Source organism: Netta rufina (assembly GCF_964035555.1).
Source record: "Netta rufina genome assembly, chromosome: 6".
Classification (NCBI taxonomy): domain Eukaryota; kingdom Metazoa; phylum Chordata; class Aves; order Anseriformes; family Anatidae; genus Netta; species Netta rufina.
In genome coordinates, this window is record NC_140129.1 from 10,686,016 (window position 1) to 10,707,293 (window position 21,278).

General features: G+C 44.4%; 1 protein-coding gene across 3 annotated transcripts in view; it reads right to left on the reverse strand.

Moving 5' to 3' along the window:
- Positions 1 to 21,278, reverse strand: part of AGAP1 (ArfGAP with GTPase domain, ankyrin repeat and PH domain 1) — a gene marked incomplete at its 5' end in the record, with an annotated part of 347,082 nt that overhangs the window by 248,228 nt on the left and 77,576 nt on the right. For all 3 annotated transcript variants that reach the window (XM_084288890.1, XM_084288889.1, XM_084288888.1), the window contains one exon: positions 934 to 992. In XM_084288890.1, coding sequence (XP_084145016.1) covers positions 934 to 992 — 59 coding nt within the window. The remainder of the gene's footprint in view (positions 1 to 933; positions 993 to 21,278) is intronic.

A 21,278-nucleotide genomic window follows, 5' to 3' on the forward strand; every position in this document is an offset into this window, starting at 1 on the left:
CGCTGTCCAGACGTCTGACCACCTGCAGCAGACTGTGGATGTCCAAAGCTATCACCAAGTACAGTATCTTGGATACCATAGTGGGGTTTTCTTTTTTTAGGCTTTTAGAAATTGATCATATTTAATTAAATCTGGACTTGCACCTAGCAAACATCAATGATCTGACCTCAACAACTCTGCGCTGTAGGCTTGACAAGCTGTCTACTGTTAAATATCCACTGCTAGGAGGTCTCAACCCCCATCTCCAGCCTCCACGTTTACAACTTGGAAAGAACAAATCTGGGAAATTCCCCCAATCTGTCTTTTTGTTTGCCTTTTCTTCCATCTATATGTGAAATGGCTCAGCCAATGGAAAAGCTATTGTAAGCAGCTATTAAATCACTGCTCACTGATACTAAACGGTTGCTTTCAATTCCCTAAATGAACCTCCCAAATATTTCATTTTTGTTAAGTATAATAAAGAGCTCCAGGAAATATATGCAAGCAAGCCCCCAGACAGAACATTTATTTTTAAAGTCTCTTAAGACAGGGAGGAAAGAGGAGGAAAGACATTTAGTCCTTGAAGAAATTGTGAAACATTACTACAGGGAGATAAAAGGAGCATTAGATATCACCTGCTAACAGTCACTTCCCTTCTTACAGAGGCGTAAGACTCCCCTGCTCAGAAGATCACACCAGGAAGCCGGTTCCAGCAGGCAAACAAGTTGAAGCAGAAATAAAACACAAGCAGGTCTTTGAAGCATGCTTGCAAAACCAGAAAATGCATAAACTTCAGAAAGATAGTTTTAAAAGTGAACCATTTTTCTAAAACAAAAATCTTTTTCTATGCTTTTTCTCCTACAGGAAAGGTAATGAACCTGAGAAGACTTTTCACTTGTGCATAGCGTTTTCAGAATGTTTTTCAGAGAGAGAAGTAAATGAAAAAAAACTCACCACTTTCAGCTCTGGTACAGATCGGCTTAGTGTCCATTCCTGGCTATTTACAAAGGCATCTGTAAAAGCAAACAACATTCACAACATCAGTACATCATCACTTAACGCTCTGCTGCCCAAAATTTCATGTTAAGGACTTGGATACCCAAGACCAAGATTCACATTTCCTCTTACAGGATTGATATCCAAGCTCCAAGAGTTGGTCTAAATCACACAAAAACCTCAAGAAAACTGGAAGTTAACATTCTGCCAGCCTCAGGGTACCACCTCGGCTGGAATTAAGAAGACTAGAACCAACTCAGTTCTGTGTTATGAAAATACTTCCCCAGTCACAACTACTTGAACTGCTTCCCATCCACCACGACACAAGTTGTGCTCTACAAGGAAAGTCCTGGATATCACACAAAACATCAACAACTGCTGTTACCGCCTTTAGCAGCTTGTGCACCCAGGCAAGTGATAACATCTGTCTGGAAGACACACAGCTTCTTTGCTGCACATCACACAACCACCATTGCTAGCAGCAGCAGCAACTCCCCTACCCAAGGATGCAAGAACATTGGCTTCTTTTAGAAACGTGCTGTTTTTCAGGAGGAAACGTGGGGTCACAAACCATTATACACCATACACAATCCGACTGCACTTTGATTAGATTCTGATGTCATCTGTCCACGACTTCTGAAAACTTCACTGAAGAGTAAACTAAACCAAAGCCATTTAGACTTAAATAAACCACAGAAACATTGACTACAGAAGTAAAGAAAACAGAGAAAGAGGGGATTTATTTCTGGTCAACTGGCAAGTTAAGGTCATCATTGCTCCCAACAGCAAGTCACTCACTGGAGCTGCACCAATGTCCAACATCACTAACAAACCCCCACAAAAAAAAAAAAAAAAAAAAAAAGGCGGCTCAGTTTCTACCTCCAACAACATCTCATTTGGTTCCTTCTGTTACGGTCTAATCAACTGAAAGCCAAACAACAATCATGTTCCAGTTACAAGGTCAAGCAGCGTTACTCTGCAACACGATTTACCATTTCCCAAAGCAATGCACCCTGATTACGTTACTGCGTGTCCCAGTCACAGAATACTCCTACCCGGCAGATTAAACTCTACAGTACTTAACAGCACAGAGGTACCACCAGGGCAACAGATCCAATTCCCAGTGTTACAGGAACTAACAGGTGAGAAGTTATGCCTGACTACGGTGTCCATACGCATGCAGAGCTTTTGAATGCAGCTACTCAGGGCCAATACCCCAAACAGAAGGGGGCTACTGCTTTCTGTCTCCATCCGGAGCACGAAGAAGTTGGAAGCAGTTTCTTACCCAAATGGTGTCCTCACCAGCTTAAGAAACTCTCAGCTGTAAGCAAGCTTTCCCCCACCTAAATAAAAACAAACCTCAAAGCAAACCTGTATTTTGTATTACAGCTGTATTCCCCGTTAATACATTGCCTTGCTAGGTATCACAAATGCGCATTAGCCACTAACTTGGAAGCCTCCATCTTTATTTAATGCAGCCTTTCGCATTTCAGATACAAGTAGAAGCTCGTGTGTACTAGCAGGACATGCGTTTACACAAAGACTCTTTAAAAGAGAATTATTTTGGTATATCCCAATCTTGAGCTGTCTCCCAGTCACTCACTGGAAGGAGAAGGAAAACCAAAGGCTTGTATTAAGACACTCTGAAGACTGTTGCTCTGTTGTGTCATATTGCATTTGCTGTTCCACTGTTTTGTTTTATTCACTGCTCTTTAGCAGCAGTATCCCAAAAAGACAGAACGCTATTTCGAAGATAATGTTTGAACTGGGATGCCCTGAACCCTACCTAATTACTACAACTCCAGCCAGGCAGCAGAAGCCTTTTAGTAAGCTGTAAGAGAAGACACCCTGGTCACCAGGCTCCTGCTTATGATTTGAACTAGTCAGAAGTAATCAAGAACTGAAGTCCCAGGGTTACATCTGTACTGCCTGGCACTTGAACAGGATTTGACAAGGGAGGCAGTACGCAAGTCATTTATTGTGACGTGATGCTTCTAAATTCTGCTTCATCTATTCATGGTTCAAGCAAGCAAATACAGCTTTAAATTCTTTTTTTTTTTTTTTTTCTCCTTCAGAACCGTATCAGCCTTTATGGCAATGCAGGTATTAGTTACAAAAGAAAGAACACCAAGGATTACTAAATAGGCTTTGGATAAGCAAACTAAGCATTTCTGGGTTTAAGCGTTACAGTTTCAATTATCAGGTTAGCAATGACTTGAAGCACTGTGACAGGGTGAAAAATGAGCAGCATTTTCTAGTTATCACCTCATCTTGAGCTCAGAGAGAGCTGTTTATGTCGCGTAGCAGGCAGGCATTTGTCAAACACTATCACAGCCTCAGACCAAACAGACCCCAAGCCAAGGAAGGGGAAGATGAGGACAGCAAAGAACGAGCAGTGCTTTGTTCGCATGGAGAGAAAAAAAATGCACGCCTCAAGAGCCATCACAAAATAGTCTTCTCCAAAACATTCCTTGCTTTTAAGTAATTCAGTGCAGCTGGAAGAGATTTCCTTCCTTGCTTAGTAACTACCATGTTGGTATATAAAAAGGCTGCAGGGGATCAGGCCGAAGAGTCAGCTATGGCAGTGCCCTATTTCTACAGCAGAGACCAATAGCAGAGACTTAGGTAAAGAATTAAGATACTTAGAGGAGAATCTAAATCTCCTCCAGGCTGACAGCAGTTTAGTTCACTGACTCCTTGAGCCAAGGCTGTCCTTCCATTTAGAGCCAGGTAGGATTCAACTTGGGCAGGTACCTGACCTGAGCAACCACTGCCCTGTTTCCTTGCATACAGAACACAAGCCGGAATCAGGCAACATGGTTTTTGCAAGTCTCCAACCCGAGGAGCCAGGGACACCTTTCTCCAGCACGCTGTAAAAGCAATTCTTCCCTCAGAGGGCGGTGAGGCCCTGGCCCAGGCTGCCCCAAGGAGCTGTGGGTGCCCCATTCCTGGCAGTGCCCAAGGCTGGGAGCAGGGGGCCCTGCCCGTGGCTCCTGCACTACAGCTGGAGTGCGGAGCTGCACACGAGCAATGCCAAACACACTGCACGAAGCTGGTGGGACAGCATCACCCCAGCTCCCAGCACTTCTCCAGCAGCCCCCCCATAGCTGTGCAGCCACCAAAGCTGCAGCAGATCCAACTCCAGCTCCAGAGGTGTCCTGTTTTCCACCAGCAGTGAGCTACTACAGCTCTCCTGGATTTACTGTGAGCTGCCGTTCATTTGGGAAGCGCTGGAAAAGGAGAAAAAATTTCCATTGAACTCTTCCACAAAAGGAAAGAACTGGCAGCAGCGAGCCGCTAACAAACCCAGCAGCTCCTTACTATTATTTCTTCCTTGCCTAAGGTACAGATTCCCCAGGTGATGCTTCTAGAGCATCACACACCTATTATTGTGGTCCTCACTTGCAAAGCAGTAAAAAAGATTCATATAACAAATGCAAGAAAACCTGCAGGTGCTGATGTAAACTCTACCACTGTGTGTTCAACCACAACTACCTTCCCAGTAAAGACACCGACTCATTTCTACTTACAGATCTGATGTTCTGGATTACTTCTTTTTTTTCATTTTAAAAGGGAACTCATTAGCCAGCCTGTAGTTATACAGCTATAATTTGGGTAGTTCTTTTATTGCCCCTTTTTAAAAAAAAAAAAAAAAAAAAGCTTATTAGGAGATCTATGAAATCATCTTCCTTCCCCAATATAATTTACACTGGCATTTTTACAAGGAATAATGAATTATAGTTAAAACCAGATTATGTCATGAAGGAGTATCTGGTCTCTTCAGCACAGAGATTAACGTGCCATCATTCATGCAAACATTGAAGCACAGAGCTAACTTGTAGCATAAACGCCTTTAAGTAGTGGTTTACTCTGAGTTAATCCCCAAACCCATGGAAGTTAAGGCGAAAAGGTCAAATACTGTCAGATAGAGCATGACACACAAGCCTGGGGATTTTGTGGTTCTGGGGGGGTTATTTCAGGGTGGGTTTGTTACATTTTAAAGCAATGAAGCTGCAGCATGAGTATGAACCATCCAATGCGTGCATCAAATTGAAGTATACACAGCACAAGTTGGGTAGTCCACAATCTGCCAGAGCAACAAAACCCCACTACTGAGTGTCGATTTAAACCTATTGGCAAAGATCTGCATAACAAACAGAGCCACGTGTGTGAGGCTGACCAACTGCCTTGTTTGCATTACTTTCTGATGCGGATTCAAGTGAACTCAGCCTCCACATCCAACTGCAGACTGTACGTACAAAGGGAAGTACTTTGGTCAATAATTAATCACACTTGTGCGTCCTGTTCGTCTAACTTCTGCGTCAATGATCAAAAGCTTCAAATATGCGTGGTGTCAGCCAGCTATTTTTAAAAATGTGCACCCAGGCAACTTCAGTTCATTTTCTTAGCCAAGTTTTCCACAAAATAGCCTTCGTATTTCCCTTTCTACTTTCCTTCTCTCCCCCTCCTTTTGGATATTTCCACCACTGTATTTAGGGTCTGTGTTCTACTTGCACATCATTACATTGATGTAATGCACGAACTAGCGAGGTCCTTCGCTGTTTTACAGCCTCAGCTTAGTGATTCAACTCTAGCCAGAGGAGCCTCCTCTGCTAGATCCGAAATTTGGAGTCAGGTGTATAAGCTATTTTGGTTCCCCATTAACACGACGTTGTGGAGCAACGCTGGGACTTAATGGCCATTCTTGGCAAGATCTGTGTTCTCCATAGCTTAGCACAATGGCAGATTTCCAAAAAGGTCCGTTTCAACACATTGGACATAGAAGCCCTGCTTAGAAGAACCATGGACAACTTTCCCCTTTAAAACCATTAGCCATCACTGAAAGGCTAAACAAACATTAGCAAAATTCAGTCTGCCCATTCACTTCACTACCCTGGGCAAGAGGTTTGAATGTCACACCATGCAATTAATACCCACGTGAAAACGCGATCTGTCATTAACAGCAAGTGCATAAGGAGTGCACCTGCAAACACAGCATTACCGGGAGATGAGAGGATGAAGAACTCAAACAAGCAGAACAGCCAATCACTGCTTAAGTAGAAATGCAGCCTAATTGCACAAAAAGCTTAAATTTAATTTCCATGAGACCCAGTTGCTTTTGTTTAGTTGTTAGCTGCTGCACGGGCTAACGAGCATCAGATCTTCAGAGAACAACTAAGGGCTAAGCAAAAAACACGGTGCCTACTGGTAGGTGGCACCATCAAGCTCTAGCAGCAGATAACAGAAGGTGTGATAACCACACAGCTCCAAGGAGGCTTCTCATATCCTATGAGGTGCTGAGCACCCAGCTTGTCTTGTAACAGCTGCAGGCAGAGACCCAGCACAAGGGGTGGGAGACTCTTCTGGGGCACTTCACTCAGGAGCGAAGGATTACATCAGACTGAACCACAAAAACCCTGACTGTTTTACTAAAACCAATGATGGTTCCCTATGAGGGATTTCCAAGTACTTTATCTGTCAAAACAACAACAAAAAAAAAGACCCTGCTGACACAACGCACCCATGGAGGCAAGGGAAGACAAGAAGTTGCCTCCTGCAGGTGCTTGGTCCCCTCCATCAGGTACCACAGCCCCCGACACGCAGCTGCCAACACCAAAATGAGATGCACACAGCAAGCTGGCCAAATGGCCCACAGAGGGGGCTGATTAGATTTACAGCACCCTCACCATCCTTCTTGTCTATCTTATAAAAAAAAATAAATCCATCTGTTGACGAATATCGTGGGAGAACCAGCCTGCCCTCATGTCACCATGTCCCCCTGCAGCCCACCGACCCCAGTGGTCTGGGTTCTCTGCCTCTTTCCACACACTGTGCTGTCCCCTGCTCCACTAACCTCGTTTTCTCCTTTATACTGAAATATCTTGCTCTTGATTAGCTGTTTAAACCTAAGCCTGAAAAGCTCATGGATTATTTTCTTTTCCTAATCAAGATGAGTATGTAATGACAAACGTGTCCAAAGGAGAACTGAGCAAAGAGTTGGCAGGAGTGCTTACAGTGGGACATGAAGACTCACATCTTCCATGAATCTTGGACAACTTCTCAGGAGTTTCCCTCAGGCTATCCCAAAGTTCCTTTGCTGTCCTTTTAAATGGGGAAAAGCTATTAAAAAAAGCTGGGGGATTTCTCTGGAAACTCTCAGCAAAAGATCCTTTTCTTTTTAAGAACAGGAGCCCCTGAAAACCTGGGAACAAAGAACCAACTGCATCACACCCTGACCCGCCACCCCGAACATCTGCACGACAGGCAGCATTTAGAGCTATTTCCTACTTTGAAATAAAAACCTGAGACCAAAGGGGTACAAAAAATATGCATACAAGCTCCCGCTTGCCCACACAGATGCAGATGCATGCACACATTGCTCTTTTTGGAGCCTTATCAAAGGAGTGCTTCCAGAACTTATTTCCCCAAAGCTGGTGTGCCAATTCCCCCAGCGAAGCAGGAGATAGCGACTTCTGGGTTGAGACTCCCGACACCACTAAAACATGCATTTTTAAGAACAGGGTAATCTCTCAGCATACTCTCTCTCCGATTCAGCCCCCAGCATTTTAAGTTGAAGCACCAGCTCAGCTCCAGCACAGCTTCACAGGATCCCAGGCTGTTGAAGGAGTTAAAAAATCAGCTTTTGGTATTGAGCCTCTGCAGCCAGCAGAAGCTATGCAACACCGATGGGCGACACAGCAGCCTCTTCTAACACACTTTTTGGCTCGAAAACTTAAGAGTTGAAGTTGGAAAGTAATTTTGTGAAGTATTTGATGAACTGCAAGTCCCTCCCTCACCCAGCCTGCACCCAGGGCTGGGCCTGGCCTTGCCGAAGCTGCCCAAAAGCCTGACCTCAGGCTGTGTGCTCCCTGCCCACAGCTGGGCACTGCCTCTTTTTGCTCCGATGGGAAAGAGATGGCAAACATCTTTCCAAACAACATCTCCCAATGCAGTTTTGTGCCTCAAGTTTCACAGCTAATACCATCAAAACATTTGATTTGGCCTCAAACATAATGCAGCCCCAACTGAGACCATTTCTCTCAGAGAGCAAGGATATTTTTCATCATGAAGAGCTTGCAGCCTAAATAAATGACACTTTACAAGCAAAAACACAGGGAAAGCAAAGTTTTTTAATAGGTAGGGTTTTGGAGCTGATGCACAGCTCTTATTTAAGTAAAAATCAAATCCCACAGATAAAACGGAGGTTTTCCCTTGAGGCAACGCTGCCACCAGGTAACAGAAGCACACTTCAGAAAAGGAAGAGCAAAGGCTATCAGGATTACAAAAATTAAATAAAAGCTCCTTAATGCTCGATTGTTCCTCCAAGGCAATGAGACACAAAACACAGCATTTCTGTTGGGCAACACAGCATTTCTGTAAGCACCAAAGCCTCAGAGGATGCAGCTGAACAAGTAATCGGTACATTTCAACTCCAAGAAGAAAAAGAAGCCACCGGAGATGAAATGTTTGGTAAGTGTCTTACTCTGCCTGGTCTCAGGGGCAAGCAGGTCTGTGTCAAAGGTTAGCTCTGCTTCGTGCCGTCTCCTGTTTCAAGGGAAGGACAGAGGCAGCACTGGAAAGATTATGTCAAAGTGTAATGGAGTGAAAACCTGGCAATAAGATTTTTGAGTTGCAAAAAGCCATGCTCAGGGCATCAAGGCAATGACAAGCTTTTCACGAACTGCTGAGTATCAGCATTGACAATACTGAACTAAAGTCATGTCTGAGCAAAGATGCCCAAAGTACCCAAAAGGAGGAAATTGTCATCTGTTGCCTTTTTTGACTATGACACAAGCAGGAATTAGCCTTCAGATCTGAGTATTAATGAGAGACTTCCGTACGAGGGATGACAAAAGCTGAAGGGGGATGGATTAAAGGACACAAAAGAATCAACATCAAAATATAAACTAAGAAATGATGAAGTGAGAGAAACATGAAGTGGATTCTAAATGAGTATAAAAAAGATTTTATTTGGCAAGCCAGAAAGAAGTAAGTCACCCAAGATACAAAACACGATTGAGACACATTGCTTGGCAGGCTGAAAATAGTTTCAGCTTTTCCAATAGGTAAGAAGCAAACAAAGCAAAAGAGGAACCGGGGAAAACTGGTGGCTGCTTGGCAGAAGAAAAAATAATTTCTACGGGTAAAACAAAAACAATTTTTGCGAAGAATAGATGAGGTGGTATCACACACCTTGGCTTCCTCTTCTTATCAAAGAAGCCCCTGACATGTTTGATCCCTCAGCTACCAGCAGTGCTGAAACTCACAAGGTCCTACAGGGCCCCTCAGCTCAGCTATCTTTGGGTAACAAAACAGAATTAAGGGCCATTATAGGGCTGCTTTTGGATCTGTCCCCCAGGATGCCCCCTAGCTCCTGTGAGGGAAGGGATCCCCAAGAGCGATTCCGCCTTCCCCTCCCCACACAGTTCTGCTTCTCTTGCAAGGTTCTTGCAGGGCCCCACCTCACTGCTGTTTGAATGCACTTTTTGTTCCCCGTACCCCCAATAACCCCCCCAAGCCCCCAGCCGTGGGCACGCTGCTCTCCTACCATGGAGGCACGGCAGCTTGCTCTGATTTCTGCTCTGCTTTGAGCTACCCTGGGCACTTCATTCATTCATTTTCCACAAAATGCAAAGATGCAGAGCCTTTGATACATTATTTAGGACTGCTCTCTTCCCATACAACTCTTTGCACTCAGCCACGTTTCAGTTCAACAACCACCAACCAGCACAGGATATTTCCACAGCTCTGCACAACCAGCTCCTGAGTGTCACTGCCTGCTACCACTATGAGGAACCCACAAGGAAGCAGCGCTGGACAAGACCGAGAGGAGCAGCGGTGCAGCCGAGGATGTTGACTCTTCCGCAGGGCACCAAGGGCAGCCCACACCATCTAATGAAACCCCAGCACCCTGATAGAGCAAATTTCTGCACCCACGTTCAGTTAAATTTCATGGTGACTCATGTCCCAGCCCCCTTGCTTATCGACCCAGGTCTGTGCTCCAGCATCGCGGCGTTCAGCCCTGCCTTCAGTTCTTCCACTCGTGGCTGCAGAAAATGGGTCCAGCATGTTTGCACAGAAGTACATCTAGAAAAACATCTCTCCTCTCCACAAGGGAAATTATGACTTGTTTATGCAACACATTTCTAAAAACATTTTTTAGAACTCAAGTCATGTCTCAGAGATCGCTATGCTGGTTGTCAAAACAGAGCATTTTTTTCCCTGACTCCACCATATGTAAGACTAAGTCCACTTTCCCTAACTTGATATCACCCATGCAAGATTTGGAGATGATTAGTGGAAAATATACAAATGAGACACTGTTCTCCAGAGAGCAGCACAGCAGGAACAATCTTATGTTTTTCTATTTATTAGCCTGATGCACATCTAACTTGTTTAAACAAGGCTTTTGTCAAACGTCAAAAAAATGTTAATGCAATCCAAGGCATGCTCTCAAAGGGAATTAATGCTGAACTGGAACCAATACGAAAGCCTTAGTTTCAGCCCCAAGGAAGCAGTGAAAAGGGGCCCCTTTTTCAATTGCAAATAGATCCGCTAAGATGGAAAGGTTTATTTCCGAATAGCTGGGACAGAGAACCTCAAGCATGAAACTGGGGTGGGGGCAGGTATTTGAAACACCCCAGTTTTGCAGGTCAGAAGACATCTATCCCCCAACGCTCACGGGACAAGCACCTTGATGCCCTCCTCTCATCTCTTCCCAGCATCTGGAACCAGCCTCAGATGGGCACCCAACTGCAGTGCTCCTTCAAATGCCTCATTAGCTTTGTTTTGTTTTTTTCCTGTAATAAAGAAAACGCCCACCTACTCCATTTTGTTATTTTCTTGCCTAAGAGACAGTTCACCCATCAGGACACTGAAACAGCACAAAACCAGCAAAGCATCAAAAAACCCTGCGCATCTTAGCACACTGTACAGCTGAGCAGGAGAAATGTCCTGAAACAGGCAGAAAGCAACCAGGCAAGAGGTCTGAGGGCTACCATTACCTTTTGCCTTAGAAGTACTTATAGCAAAGGTTAAAGGAGTTAGCACATCGCTAAATGGTCCTTTAGAAGAGCAGCTTCCTTCACCAGCTTCCTCTTTAAAACACACCAGTTATGGCAGAGCACTTCAGCAAACAGACCTATGCACATAGGAAACACTCATTTTGGAAGCTCAGAACATTTCTCAGATGAGCTTTCGACTCAGTGACCAACTACAGTAGAAATCCTCTTTAAACTCCCATCCCCATACAAAACCACAAGTTCGTGGGGGAAAAAAAAGGAAAGCAAACTGCCCAAATCCCTGGAGCTGCAACCAACAGCTCTTGCTCCACTTTGTCCTCACAGCCAACCTGTCCCCCCCTCCACCCTTGCAGCGTTCAGAAGCCTGGAGCAGAAGCAAGACGATCTGTCAGAAGCAATGCTGTGAACCTGCGAAGGGATGGAAGCAAGCGCAAAAAATCAGTGCACTGAAGTTGGACAACTTCACTTCAACCTCCCGTGGTGCCACGGAGGCACAACTTCCACAAAGAAAGGGAAACAAGAAACCATCCTTTTGATAGCGTGGAGACAACAAATGTGGTTATCGCATCAAGTCAGCTACTGTTGCAGATCAAATTTTTTTTTGGCTCCTCCTCCCTCTTAAAAAGGATTTATTTTTTTCCCAGGCAAGGACAGGCAACAGGACAGCCACAGTGCACGCTGCAGCTGCTGCTAACAGCTGCACTAGCTCTTTTTTATATATTTTTTTAATTTTATTTTTGAACTACAGTGCATAGGAGTTCACATCCCAAATTGAAAACAAAGTAAACCCAAAAATAAACCTCGCTGTCTTACTAATTAAAGGGATTCGTTCCTGCAGGAAGGCTGACATAAACCACTGCTGTGGGGTTTAGAAAGTATTTTTAGCGCTCCATCTCTCCAACATTTTTACAGGGACCATATGAGCAAGCCAGAGCCCGACCATCCATGTAACCTCATGAAAAAACTCTAGGAAGTGGGTTTTCATATGAGTTTATTTGAAATGTCACAGGACAGTTGCATAACACACTAAATCTCAGCAACATGGGATTTGTTTCTTTCTCCAGAACCAAGGTTTTTAATCCTTACACAGCAGCAAGTGTTCAGTCATCTTCAGCTGCATCTCCCTTTGCTGGCGAGTCACTCTCCCTGGGTCAGGCACCGACGAGCAGCTTAACAAGCACCGGTAGATACCAGCGATAACCTATAAAGGGATTCCGCCTCGTAATTTTTCACCTGGAGATTTCCTACTCTGACAAGAAGCATGAAGCTCAATGTCTGCCACGCAGAAACAGCGGGATGAATCTGAAATGCAAATGATGCGAAATCTGGCTCTGTCCCACAGCGGTGTGTGCACAACATACTGTGCATACAACGTACTGCCTGCTGCACGCAGCGCGTCGCAGGGGTAGTATCGCTTCTAGGTGAAACATTGGAGCAGCACCCAACTCAAACTGTAACAAATACACCTATTTTAGTCCAAGAAATCCGGCAGGGTACTAAAAATACACGCTCGGTTGTCATCGCTGACCTTTCCATTTGCTGCATAGAAGTGAGTTTTTGCCATACTGCAGGCTACGATGCCAATTAGTGATATTCGTCATCGGGTAACAAAAGCCTGTTCCTGACAGCAAACGGAGGAGAAAGGTCTTGCAATGGCAGGGAGAGCAGGTATTGCCAGGGGAACCTTGCTCCAGGAAATCGTGTTCATGACGTTGTGGAGCAGGAAAACTTCATTCCACCATCAGGCGTTACCTGCAGAAGCATTGCCTGGAACAGAACCTACTCAGCAAGGCTCCAAGTCACTGCCACCACCAGGAACGGGACCAACACAGCTCAAGGAGGCCATACCAGGCTGCTTTATAGAGCATTTGCCTGCCACTGGGCTAAATACACAACTCCATGCTGACCTGTGGTATTTTGAGAGTACGAGGAACACAAACTCACTTCTGCAGGAAGAAAATCTGACCGGAAAGATTAAAAAAACCTTTACAATAAAACCAAACGGGAAAGAGAATTGACATATTCACACAATATAATTACCTTCCAAGAAGTTTCAAGTGACAGAAAAAGCTGACTGATCCCGGCTGCTCTACTTCTACCAATATAGAAACAAAGAGATGATCCTAAATTGCTTAAGACGCTATTTTTTCCTACATTCATGCAGAAGTTGAACCAACAGAAGGCAATTTCAGCTAGAGTAAGCAATCTTAAGTACACAGAAGCCGAGCTTTCGAAAGGCCAGATATCAACCAAGTACAAACATCGTGCTTTAATAAGGACTTCACTGGTGCTAGAACAGTTCTGCTTTGATTTGTGCTTTTAATAGGTACCTTTCGAAACTTGTTTTGAACATTTCTACTGCTGTCCACTGTTACACATAAACATACTCAACTAAAAAGTCATTCATGCAGCCTGGGGGGATGAAAAAACAAAAAGCAGCCAAATTTCAAATCTAGGCCACAAATGACACCGAAGGACGAGCCGAACAACTGCCTCGGCCAGCAAGGCAGCCAGTAGGGTTGTGTAGTGCAACTGCAGCCGCACGGGTTGGCTTTTCTAACAAGTCTCAGCTTGACACCTGGTCCGAAGTGATTCCTGTTCAAGTCTTCATATCAACCAGCTGTGCTTATTGACCATACATGCAGGAAAATAAAGGGGCAGGCCTTGGTCTCCAGTTATAACCCTAGAAGTGAGATATTCTCACTAGCAGGATCTCTCCGCTCTTCACAACTGCAAAGTTATTTCATGTTTATGGGTGAATAAAACATTTCATATCCTGAAGAGCAACAAGAGCCAGCCAAGAAAACACAAGTCTTTTACACAAAGTGGTCTGGGGTAAGGGATACACAAAATCTGAAGTACAAGCCTCCAGAAAGCAGAGGCAACACAGTCAGCTGGCTCCAATTAGCACTTCACCTTTATCACTCGCTGAAGTATTTCCTTATGGGCTGAGAACCACCCCTTATTCATGCCTCTGCTGACTCACAGGAGTAGCAATCAGACTTTAAAGGGTGGTGTTCCTTCATATACACAAATTGCCATGAATCCACTGAGGGCAAGGCCACGTTTGACCATGAATGATTTGACAACACATACCTGGTTCTATGCCAGAATATCCACTACAAAAAAAAAACACAGGATGCACATTTCTAGGAGCTTGGACTTCCATTATAGCATCATTGTTTGAGGTAGTACAATGTGCTACAAAAACAGCAAAATCAAGTGACTGAGATAATCCATACTGTCCACCTTGCTTTCCTCTCACTCAGCTCACATGGCACAATTTGCCGAGCTTATCTGCCTCGGTGCCAGCCTCTAGTGCAAGCACACTAATATTTATGTTGTTAGGAACTGCTACAGAACGCTGCCGTGGGCTCGGGCCAAGTCACTAAGGCTACAGATTGTGAGGAAACCTAATGGAAGAAGTCTATCAAATAACGCTGCCCTTTCCTTAAACATCAGCCGGAGCCGATGGATATAAAGCTAAATAAATTGACGCTGTGTGAATAAGCTGGTATACGTAAAGGTAAGTAAGTGAAGAAAAAGGTGAAAAGGCACAAAGCATTTCATGCTGGGTCACCCTGCCAGGTGGCCAGCCAGAATTAAGCACTGAACAGCAGCCTCTGCTTTTAGCCAAGAGCTGGGTACGGGGCATCCAGACCCGAAGCCTTCCCTTCTGCCCCAAAAGACCGCGTTCCCCTGCCCAGTGCTCACTTCCCAGCCTGAGCACACGCCTCCGGCACTGCCAATCCTGCCTGCGTGCTGGCCAGATGCTTTGTTCTGCGGCTTCTCGTCAGATAATTTTAATTAAACCATCATTACAGATGACATATGTTCACCATTCCCCTTCTATCCCACACACTATCTGTACACACCAATAATTGCTTGCATTCCGGTTTCTAAATAGCTGCAGTGCGTATACAATCACAGGCATGTTTGTCACCTATAGCAATTTGAAATGATTACGAGCATTGGAAATTATGCTGAAGCTGAATTGGAAAACTTGAACACTTGCCTATTAAATGGCCCTATGCATCATAATGCACAAGAATTACCCAGCAGATGAACAATGCACAACCAGCACTGCAGTAAAGATCTGCATCCGATGAAAAAATCCTATCATCCAGGCTGCCTCTGACACGAGAGGGGTTCGTGTGTGTGTGGAGGGGGTTGTTTGCTTTCGAAAAACCTCGTGCACTGCCTGCAGAAAATAAAATCGCAAAATTAACCCTGCCCATCTGACAAATGTGTCATGGGGAATGTCTCATGGGACGATTACAAAACCACGCTAACAGACGTGTCACAGCACACGTGACTACTGGACTCATTTACCCAAACCACTTTTAAATAACTCAAGCAGCTTCACCGTTCACGCTGTAACAAAAAGCAGCAAGCAGCCGCACAGGGCTCTCTAAACAAAGAGCTGAATGCAGACATCTCTGTCCAGGCAAGTCTCTATCAAGGAAAGGCTTGAGATAAATGCAGTGAATACAAACATGCTATGGATTTTAGGCTGAAAGTTAAATCTCTCGATTACCTATCTGCTCATGACCACATCTAACATCTCCAGAACTCAAATAATCTCCCTCTCCATAAGCATCCAGCCTTGCTATCTACATAGTTTGTTTTGCAATGCCTGCCCCCCCATCCTTCCCAAGTGTTCATATTTATCAACTGCTGTGCTAGATCAAACCAGCAGCAAAGCTTATTTCTTTGCAAGAACTTATTAGAAGACTTATCTGGACTAATCTCAGCATGCTAGTAGTCAATAAATCTGTAAACACAAGTCACTCTACTTCCCTATTGTCTTTCAGACTTGATAATCACCTCCTGCCCTTACCCCAAACCTGCTGAACTGAGGAATGCAAGCTGAAGTTCAATTTCTTTTTCAATTTCTTTTCATTAAAGCACACACACACCAGCTTGAATTTCAACTAAAAGCTGCTGTCAAGGGGAGAGGAAAATGCCATTACTACTGGTGGATTTCTTGCACCAATAGATGCTTTCAAAATTTACTTCTCTCTTCCAAGTACAAAATACTGCCGAAGTCTCAATATTCATGAAGCCAAGAGAAATCTGGTTGGATGCAATTCCCAAGTCAAGAGAAACCAACAAATGTAGGAAGACCCAACCCGCTGCTCATCAAGCAGACAGCTGTCTCCCCGTGCACCCAGACGAGGCTCCAACAAACATTTCTCTAGGTGGATGGGGAACTGGGCAGCTGCAGCCCAGCAGCTGTAATTACAACTAAAGCCAGGGGTATTTTTACCTAGAGAAAGAAGAAAAAGCAAACTCATGCACATTGGAAGGTGATTGGCATGGATAACTCACAAGTCCACAGAGTTACACACAATTTTTCATATTAAACAGAAACGTCACTCAAACCTTTATCTTTTTTTTTTCTGCTAAACAGTACCTTTTGAAATTTCTGACCATAGTTCTGTTGGAAAACATGTTTTAGAAAATGGAAAGCCAGCATCAGCCATTTCAAAATTGGGAAAAAAAAATCAGAAAGCTTAGTCAAGCTTTTCGGTGTAAGTAATTGAACCTTGGTATATGACCCTGGTATGCAATACAGACATACAGTAAGTGTCATTTTTAATTATTTTCAAGTTAACAGGAAGACGTTTGCCAGTTCGATCCACAGAAAGTTGGTTATGAAAATATTTTCCACTAGTACTGACAAAACACTCAGCCTAAACATGCTGTAACTGCCGTAAAAATGCGAATACTCTCGCAAAAAGGAAAAAAACGAAACACTAAGATACTCAAACTATCTTAAAGAAGAACTGTTGGTTTGTTTTTTTTAACATCAAAAACCAATACATAAACCCAAACTATTCCAAACCACAAAAATCCCCCCACTTCCCCCAAGCATAGATTTAATTGTAAAGGAGAAATACGATGCCATTCTTTCAAGACTGCTTCAGCACAGGATGTTTTCCCCTTGCAGTAACTTGAAGGTTGTGGAAGTTCCTGAAATAATTCAAAAGCTACTGCAAAGAAGTTATTTATAACACGCCCAGGGACAAAAGCTGCAAGTAGCACAGGAGTGTACTGAAAACTAGACTCAGGCTTCATTTTTCAAGTATTCTGTCCTAATAGCAGCACCAGAAAGTGAACACCTCTGCACAACCTGGTCAGATGCTTCAAGATGTCAACGCAAGTGCCTCGTTTGGCCTGCCAGCCTCCAGTAAGTTCAGTGAAATGCAGCTGCTGCAATTCTCCATGAACAGCCAATGCTAAAATCACCTCTTGCTTTCTAAGATCACCTCCTGCTTTATATAAAATTCAATGGCCACCTGAGTTTCTAGCTCACAAAAATGCTATGGAAATTAGATGACACTTCTGCACTCCTGGAGCTTCTTACCTGACCAGGAACCCAAAGACTCCAAAAGCTACACCGTGGTCCAACCTGAATTTACACGAGCTGTCTCGGCTTCAGGTGCTGGCTATACATTGAGCCCCAGAGACGTGCCTCAGGAGCACTGCCAGCATCTCTGGTGGAAGCCCTCGAAAAGAAGGAAGAACACAAACCGCCACCACTATACCCACAACCACCTTGAGGGTTGAGGTTTTAAGCTCATGTCATCTGCTGGAAAAAAAAAGACTTCATAAGTTTTAAAAAGAAGTGCCAAAAAGACTGCTTATTTCAATACCTTTGAACTTCCCGCTGATTTTATTGGTTCCACAATTACAGTTTCCTAGTCCTAGCCCACTGGGTGCGTATTCCACTAAAGCAAATGTAAGGAAAAAACGAGGCTGGTAAAACTGACTTAAAGGGATTTTATGCTCAGGAGTTTAACACAAGTGTTTTTGTAACTCCGAGCTTCCTTAGCACAGAAAGCTTCTCCTAAGCATAGCAAAAGAGAGCACGGGAGCGAAGAAAAACAGGATGTACCTTCTGACCCCAAAACCCATCAGGAGCTCACTAGCGTAGACACATACGTAAGATTATTTGATTTCAAGCAAGCTCCCGTGCATATAAAGACATCGTAACCAGACTTGAATTGTGTATGCATTTATGTATTAGAGATGAGAGGAGTCCTCTGGATGCCAGCCCCCAGCATGCCCGCTGTGGCACAAGGGCAATGAGCTTAGGAAAGTCCTACAACCAAACCAGACACTTTTTAAGGAAAAAACACACCATTACCCAACAAGCTCATCGTAGCCATGGCAGCAGTGGCAGGCTGGAAAAAGAATACACTGAGCTTTGGTCTTACCACGTCTAGAGACAAACCACTGCTCGGTGACAAATGCACGCTCTTGCTTCACACCAGTGCGTGGCCAGGACGGGCAAAGCACTGAGAGCCACGCGGCCAAGTGCAGGAGGAGGAACCCTAACCACAACTTGTGTAGTTCAGGAAGTAAAAAAGAAACTGAACCGCACACCTGGGTTCACCAGAGAGCAAAGCCCAGGTGTAAATGCTACAATTAACAGCAATGGCACTCAAATCATATGTGGAATTCACTTTCTGGTGTCAGTGAATATTTACTAAATGTCAAAATATTCAGGAAAAGTTGTGACAAAGGTGGAAGTCAGCTGAAAAACCAACCACATGCAGTAAGATCAAGAAAACTGCCTACAGTAAGTCACTGCTCTGTTAGGTATCTCTGGTCTAAAAAAAAATGTAATAAAACCTGTTTTTTCAGAGACACCGTCAATCTTATCTTGTTACATGTGAAACATCTAGGACAAATCCACTCACATGCCAGTGCTGCCACCAGTATTCCTTTCAAAACAGTAGCACAGTGCCGGTTTTCAGAGCACATACCTGTCCAGAACAAATCAAACTGAAAATATTTCAGGACAAACATTTTCTCACCCGAAACAAGACTCTCCTCACCCCTTCCTTCCCCCAAATACTACATGCAATCACAAGCAAAGCTAAAAAAGTGATTAAACAAGTCAAAGGACACATTGTGAACAGTTGTTCACATATTCTGGTATGGCCAAAATATTGCAAATGATTCTTTGAAGAACTGGGACTACCAGGAGGAACGCTGCCCCTTTGGATGTTACAGGCTTGCAAAGCAAAGGAACCACCTTGAAAACATTTCAGAAGGTACAAGCTCCCCCCAACCATTCTGTTTGCCACTTGAAGCTCCTTGAGCTCACGCCCAACATTCAAGGCTTCTTATTGAAGTATTTATTACAGGCCAATGCCCCAAATATACAGGATTTCATTTCTGTTCACTTGAACTGGCAAGATTCTGCCAGGAACCCTTGCACCAACCTCCCCTAAGGAGGGATGCTGTTGCCAGAGCTTTTTGTCATGCTGGTACGAGGTGATGGGCAAGGGGCAGCACGTGCAAACAGGAAGGGCAGCAATAGCCCTGATGAGCACAGCGACATCCCCAGCATTATGCAATAAACTCAGATCAGGTCCAAAAAGAAACGAATGTTTTATTTCAGCTCTACACATTTTTACTACAGCTGCACGAGAAGCAGAGCATTTGGGGACAGGATCCGTACTGACTTGGAAGGAAACTAGAACCAAAGGAAGCTTGTTTTACGTCTTACACTCACGGAGCCAGGACTGTGTGCACTTTGGTAAATCAGCAGTACGCAGGAACCTGCTTCATGACCCAGTACTCAAGTTGAGCCCTCAGCTTGAGCTGCTTTCACTTGAAAATAGGTATTTTGCCTTGTTCATACTTTATCTATACTGTTCATGGGCAACGTTAAGTCCATTAAAGCTAACGTTTCAACCTGGGGCCCTAAAAATACAGAGCAGCATGCCTGCTTGAAACACACCACATTTCTTCTTTATTTGGGGATGGGAAGGGATTTGTTATCAGTCAATTCCTTACATACTTGGCAAGGGTAGAGGTTAAGGCAAGCTGTGATATATGTACTCTGTAAGTACAGAGAAGAGGAGCCTAATCCCAACACCTTTTCTCGGAGGGGAGAGGGGATGCAAGGTTACTGCAGAAAACCTGGATGCAAGTTGCCTGTACCTCTGACAGAACCGCTAGGAGCTACCCAAAGAACAATTTCCTTCGGTGTGCTCAGTTCTTTTCTACTTCAGCTGAATAAAAGGAATCCTAGGTGAATGCCCACAATGTGCCCGCAAGCACATTAAAGACCTACGGAGATTTTATAGCTATAATTAAGTTTGAAAAACACTGTATACTCACATTAAATACTAACACGACTGAAAGCACATAATCCACAAGCACAACGAAACCTCTGTTTTGATGGGAAAAAGCATATAAGCATAGGAGGGAGTTCACATAGCATCGCTTAACGATTACCTGGAGGAAAACTATAATTAGCAAAGCAACTAAACCCCCCTTCATTCTGGAGTCCCTTATTTTCAAGGCAGGTTTCTGCTCCCCTACCAAACCAAGCCCAGGAAAGCCGCCCTTCCTGGATGCTCGCTGAAGCTCTCGGGGCAGTAGCAATCCATTTTGTGTGGAGACAGATGTGGGAAGGCAGTTTCATCACCTGCTTGCTGCCACCTATGAGGGTGAACAGCCACCAGGAATTTAGGGAATTGGGCTGGGAATGCGTGTCTGTAGCAAGGGAGTTGAAGAAAAGGGCTAATGAAAATAACCCGTAGGCTTTACGCTCTCCAGTTAAAAATCAGCAGCAGCTCCTCGTTCCTTGCAGACCTTCTGCCTTGATATAAAATTAAAGGGACATCAGGGTTCCTTCAAAACCAGATCTTCACAGACACACTGAGGTGAGGAGGGACCCCTGGGCCCACCCACCCCCAGCCCCGCTCCAGCAGGGCCACCCTGAGCAGGGTGCCCAGCCCCACGTCCCAGCGCCTCCTGAAGCTCCCCAAGGAGGAGACCCAACAGATTTTAATGCTTCCTAGTATCTGACTACACCCTGCATCCAGAACGGTTTCAGAAATTTCAGATTAAAACTGCCCCCACAGACACTTTGGTAAAACGCACCCAAAAGGAAATTCTCTCCCTTGAGCAAAGCACCCAGAGCAGACAATCCTGGTGGCTGGCTGCTCTGGCTGAGTCTGTGTTACGGAAGATTCTGGAAAAATCATGAACAATATTAAGAGTCCTACTCATCTACCCTGCAGGACCTAGTGCCAGAAGCCACGGTTTGAATGATGGGCAGTTCTGAAAGATGCAAGTAGAGCCGAGCGACAAACAGATCCGTACTTTAATCCTCGCTGTCCCTGGAGATAAGACAATTCGTTTCTGCTGGCAAGCTGCAGGAATGGATAGGGCATTTGGCATTATAAATCACTGTTCCAGGGAACTAATAAAAAAAATCTCCATTTTAATTCAGGCTCAGTTATAGTCCAGGAT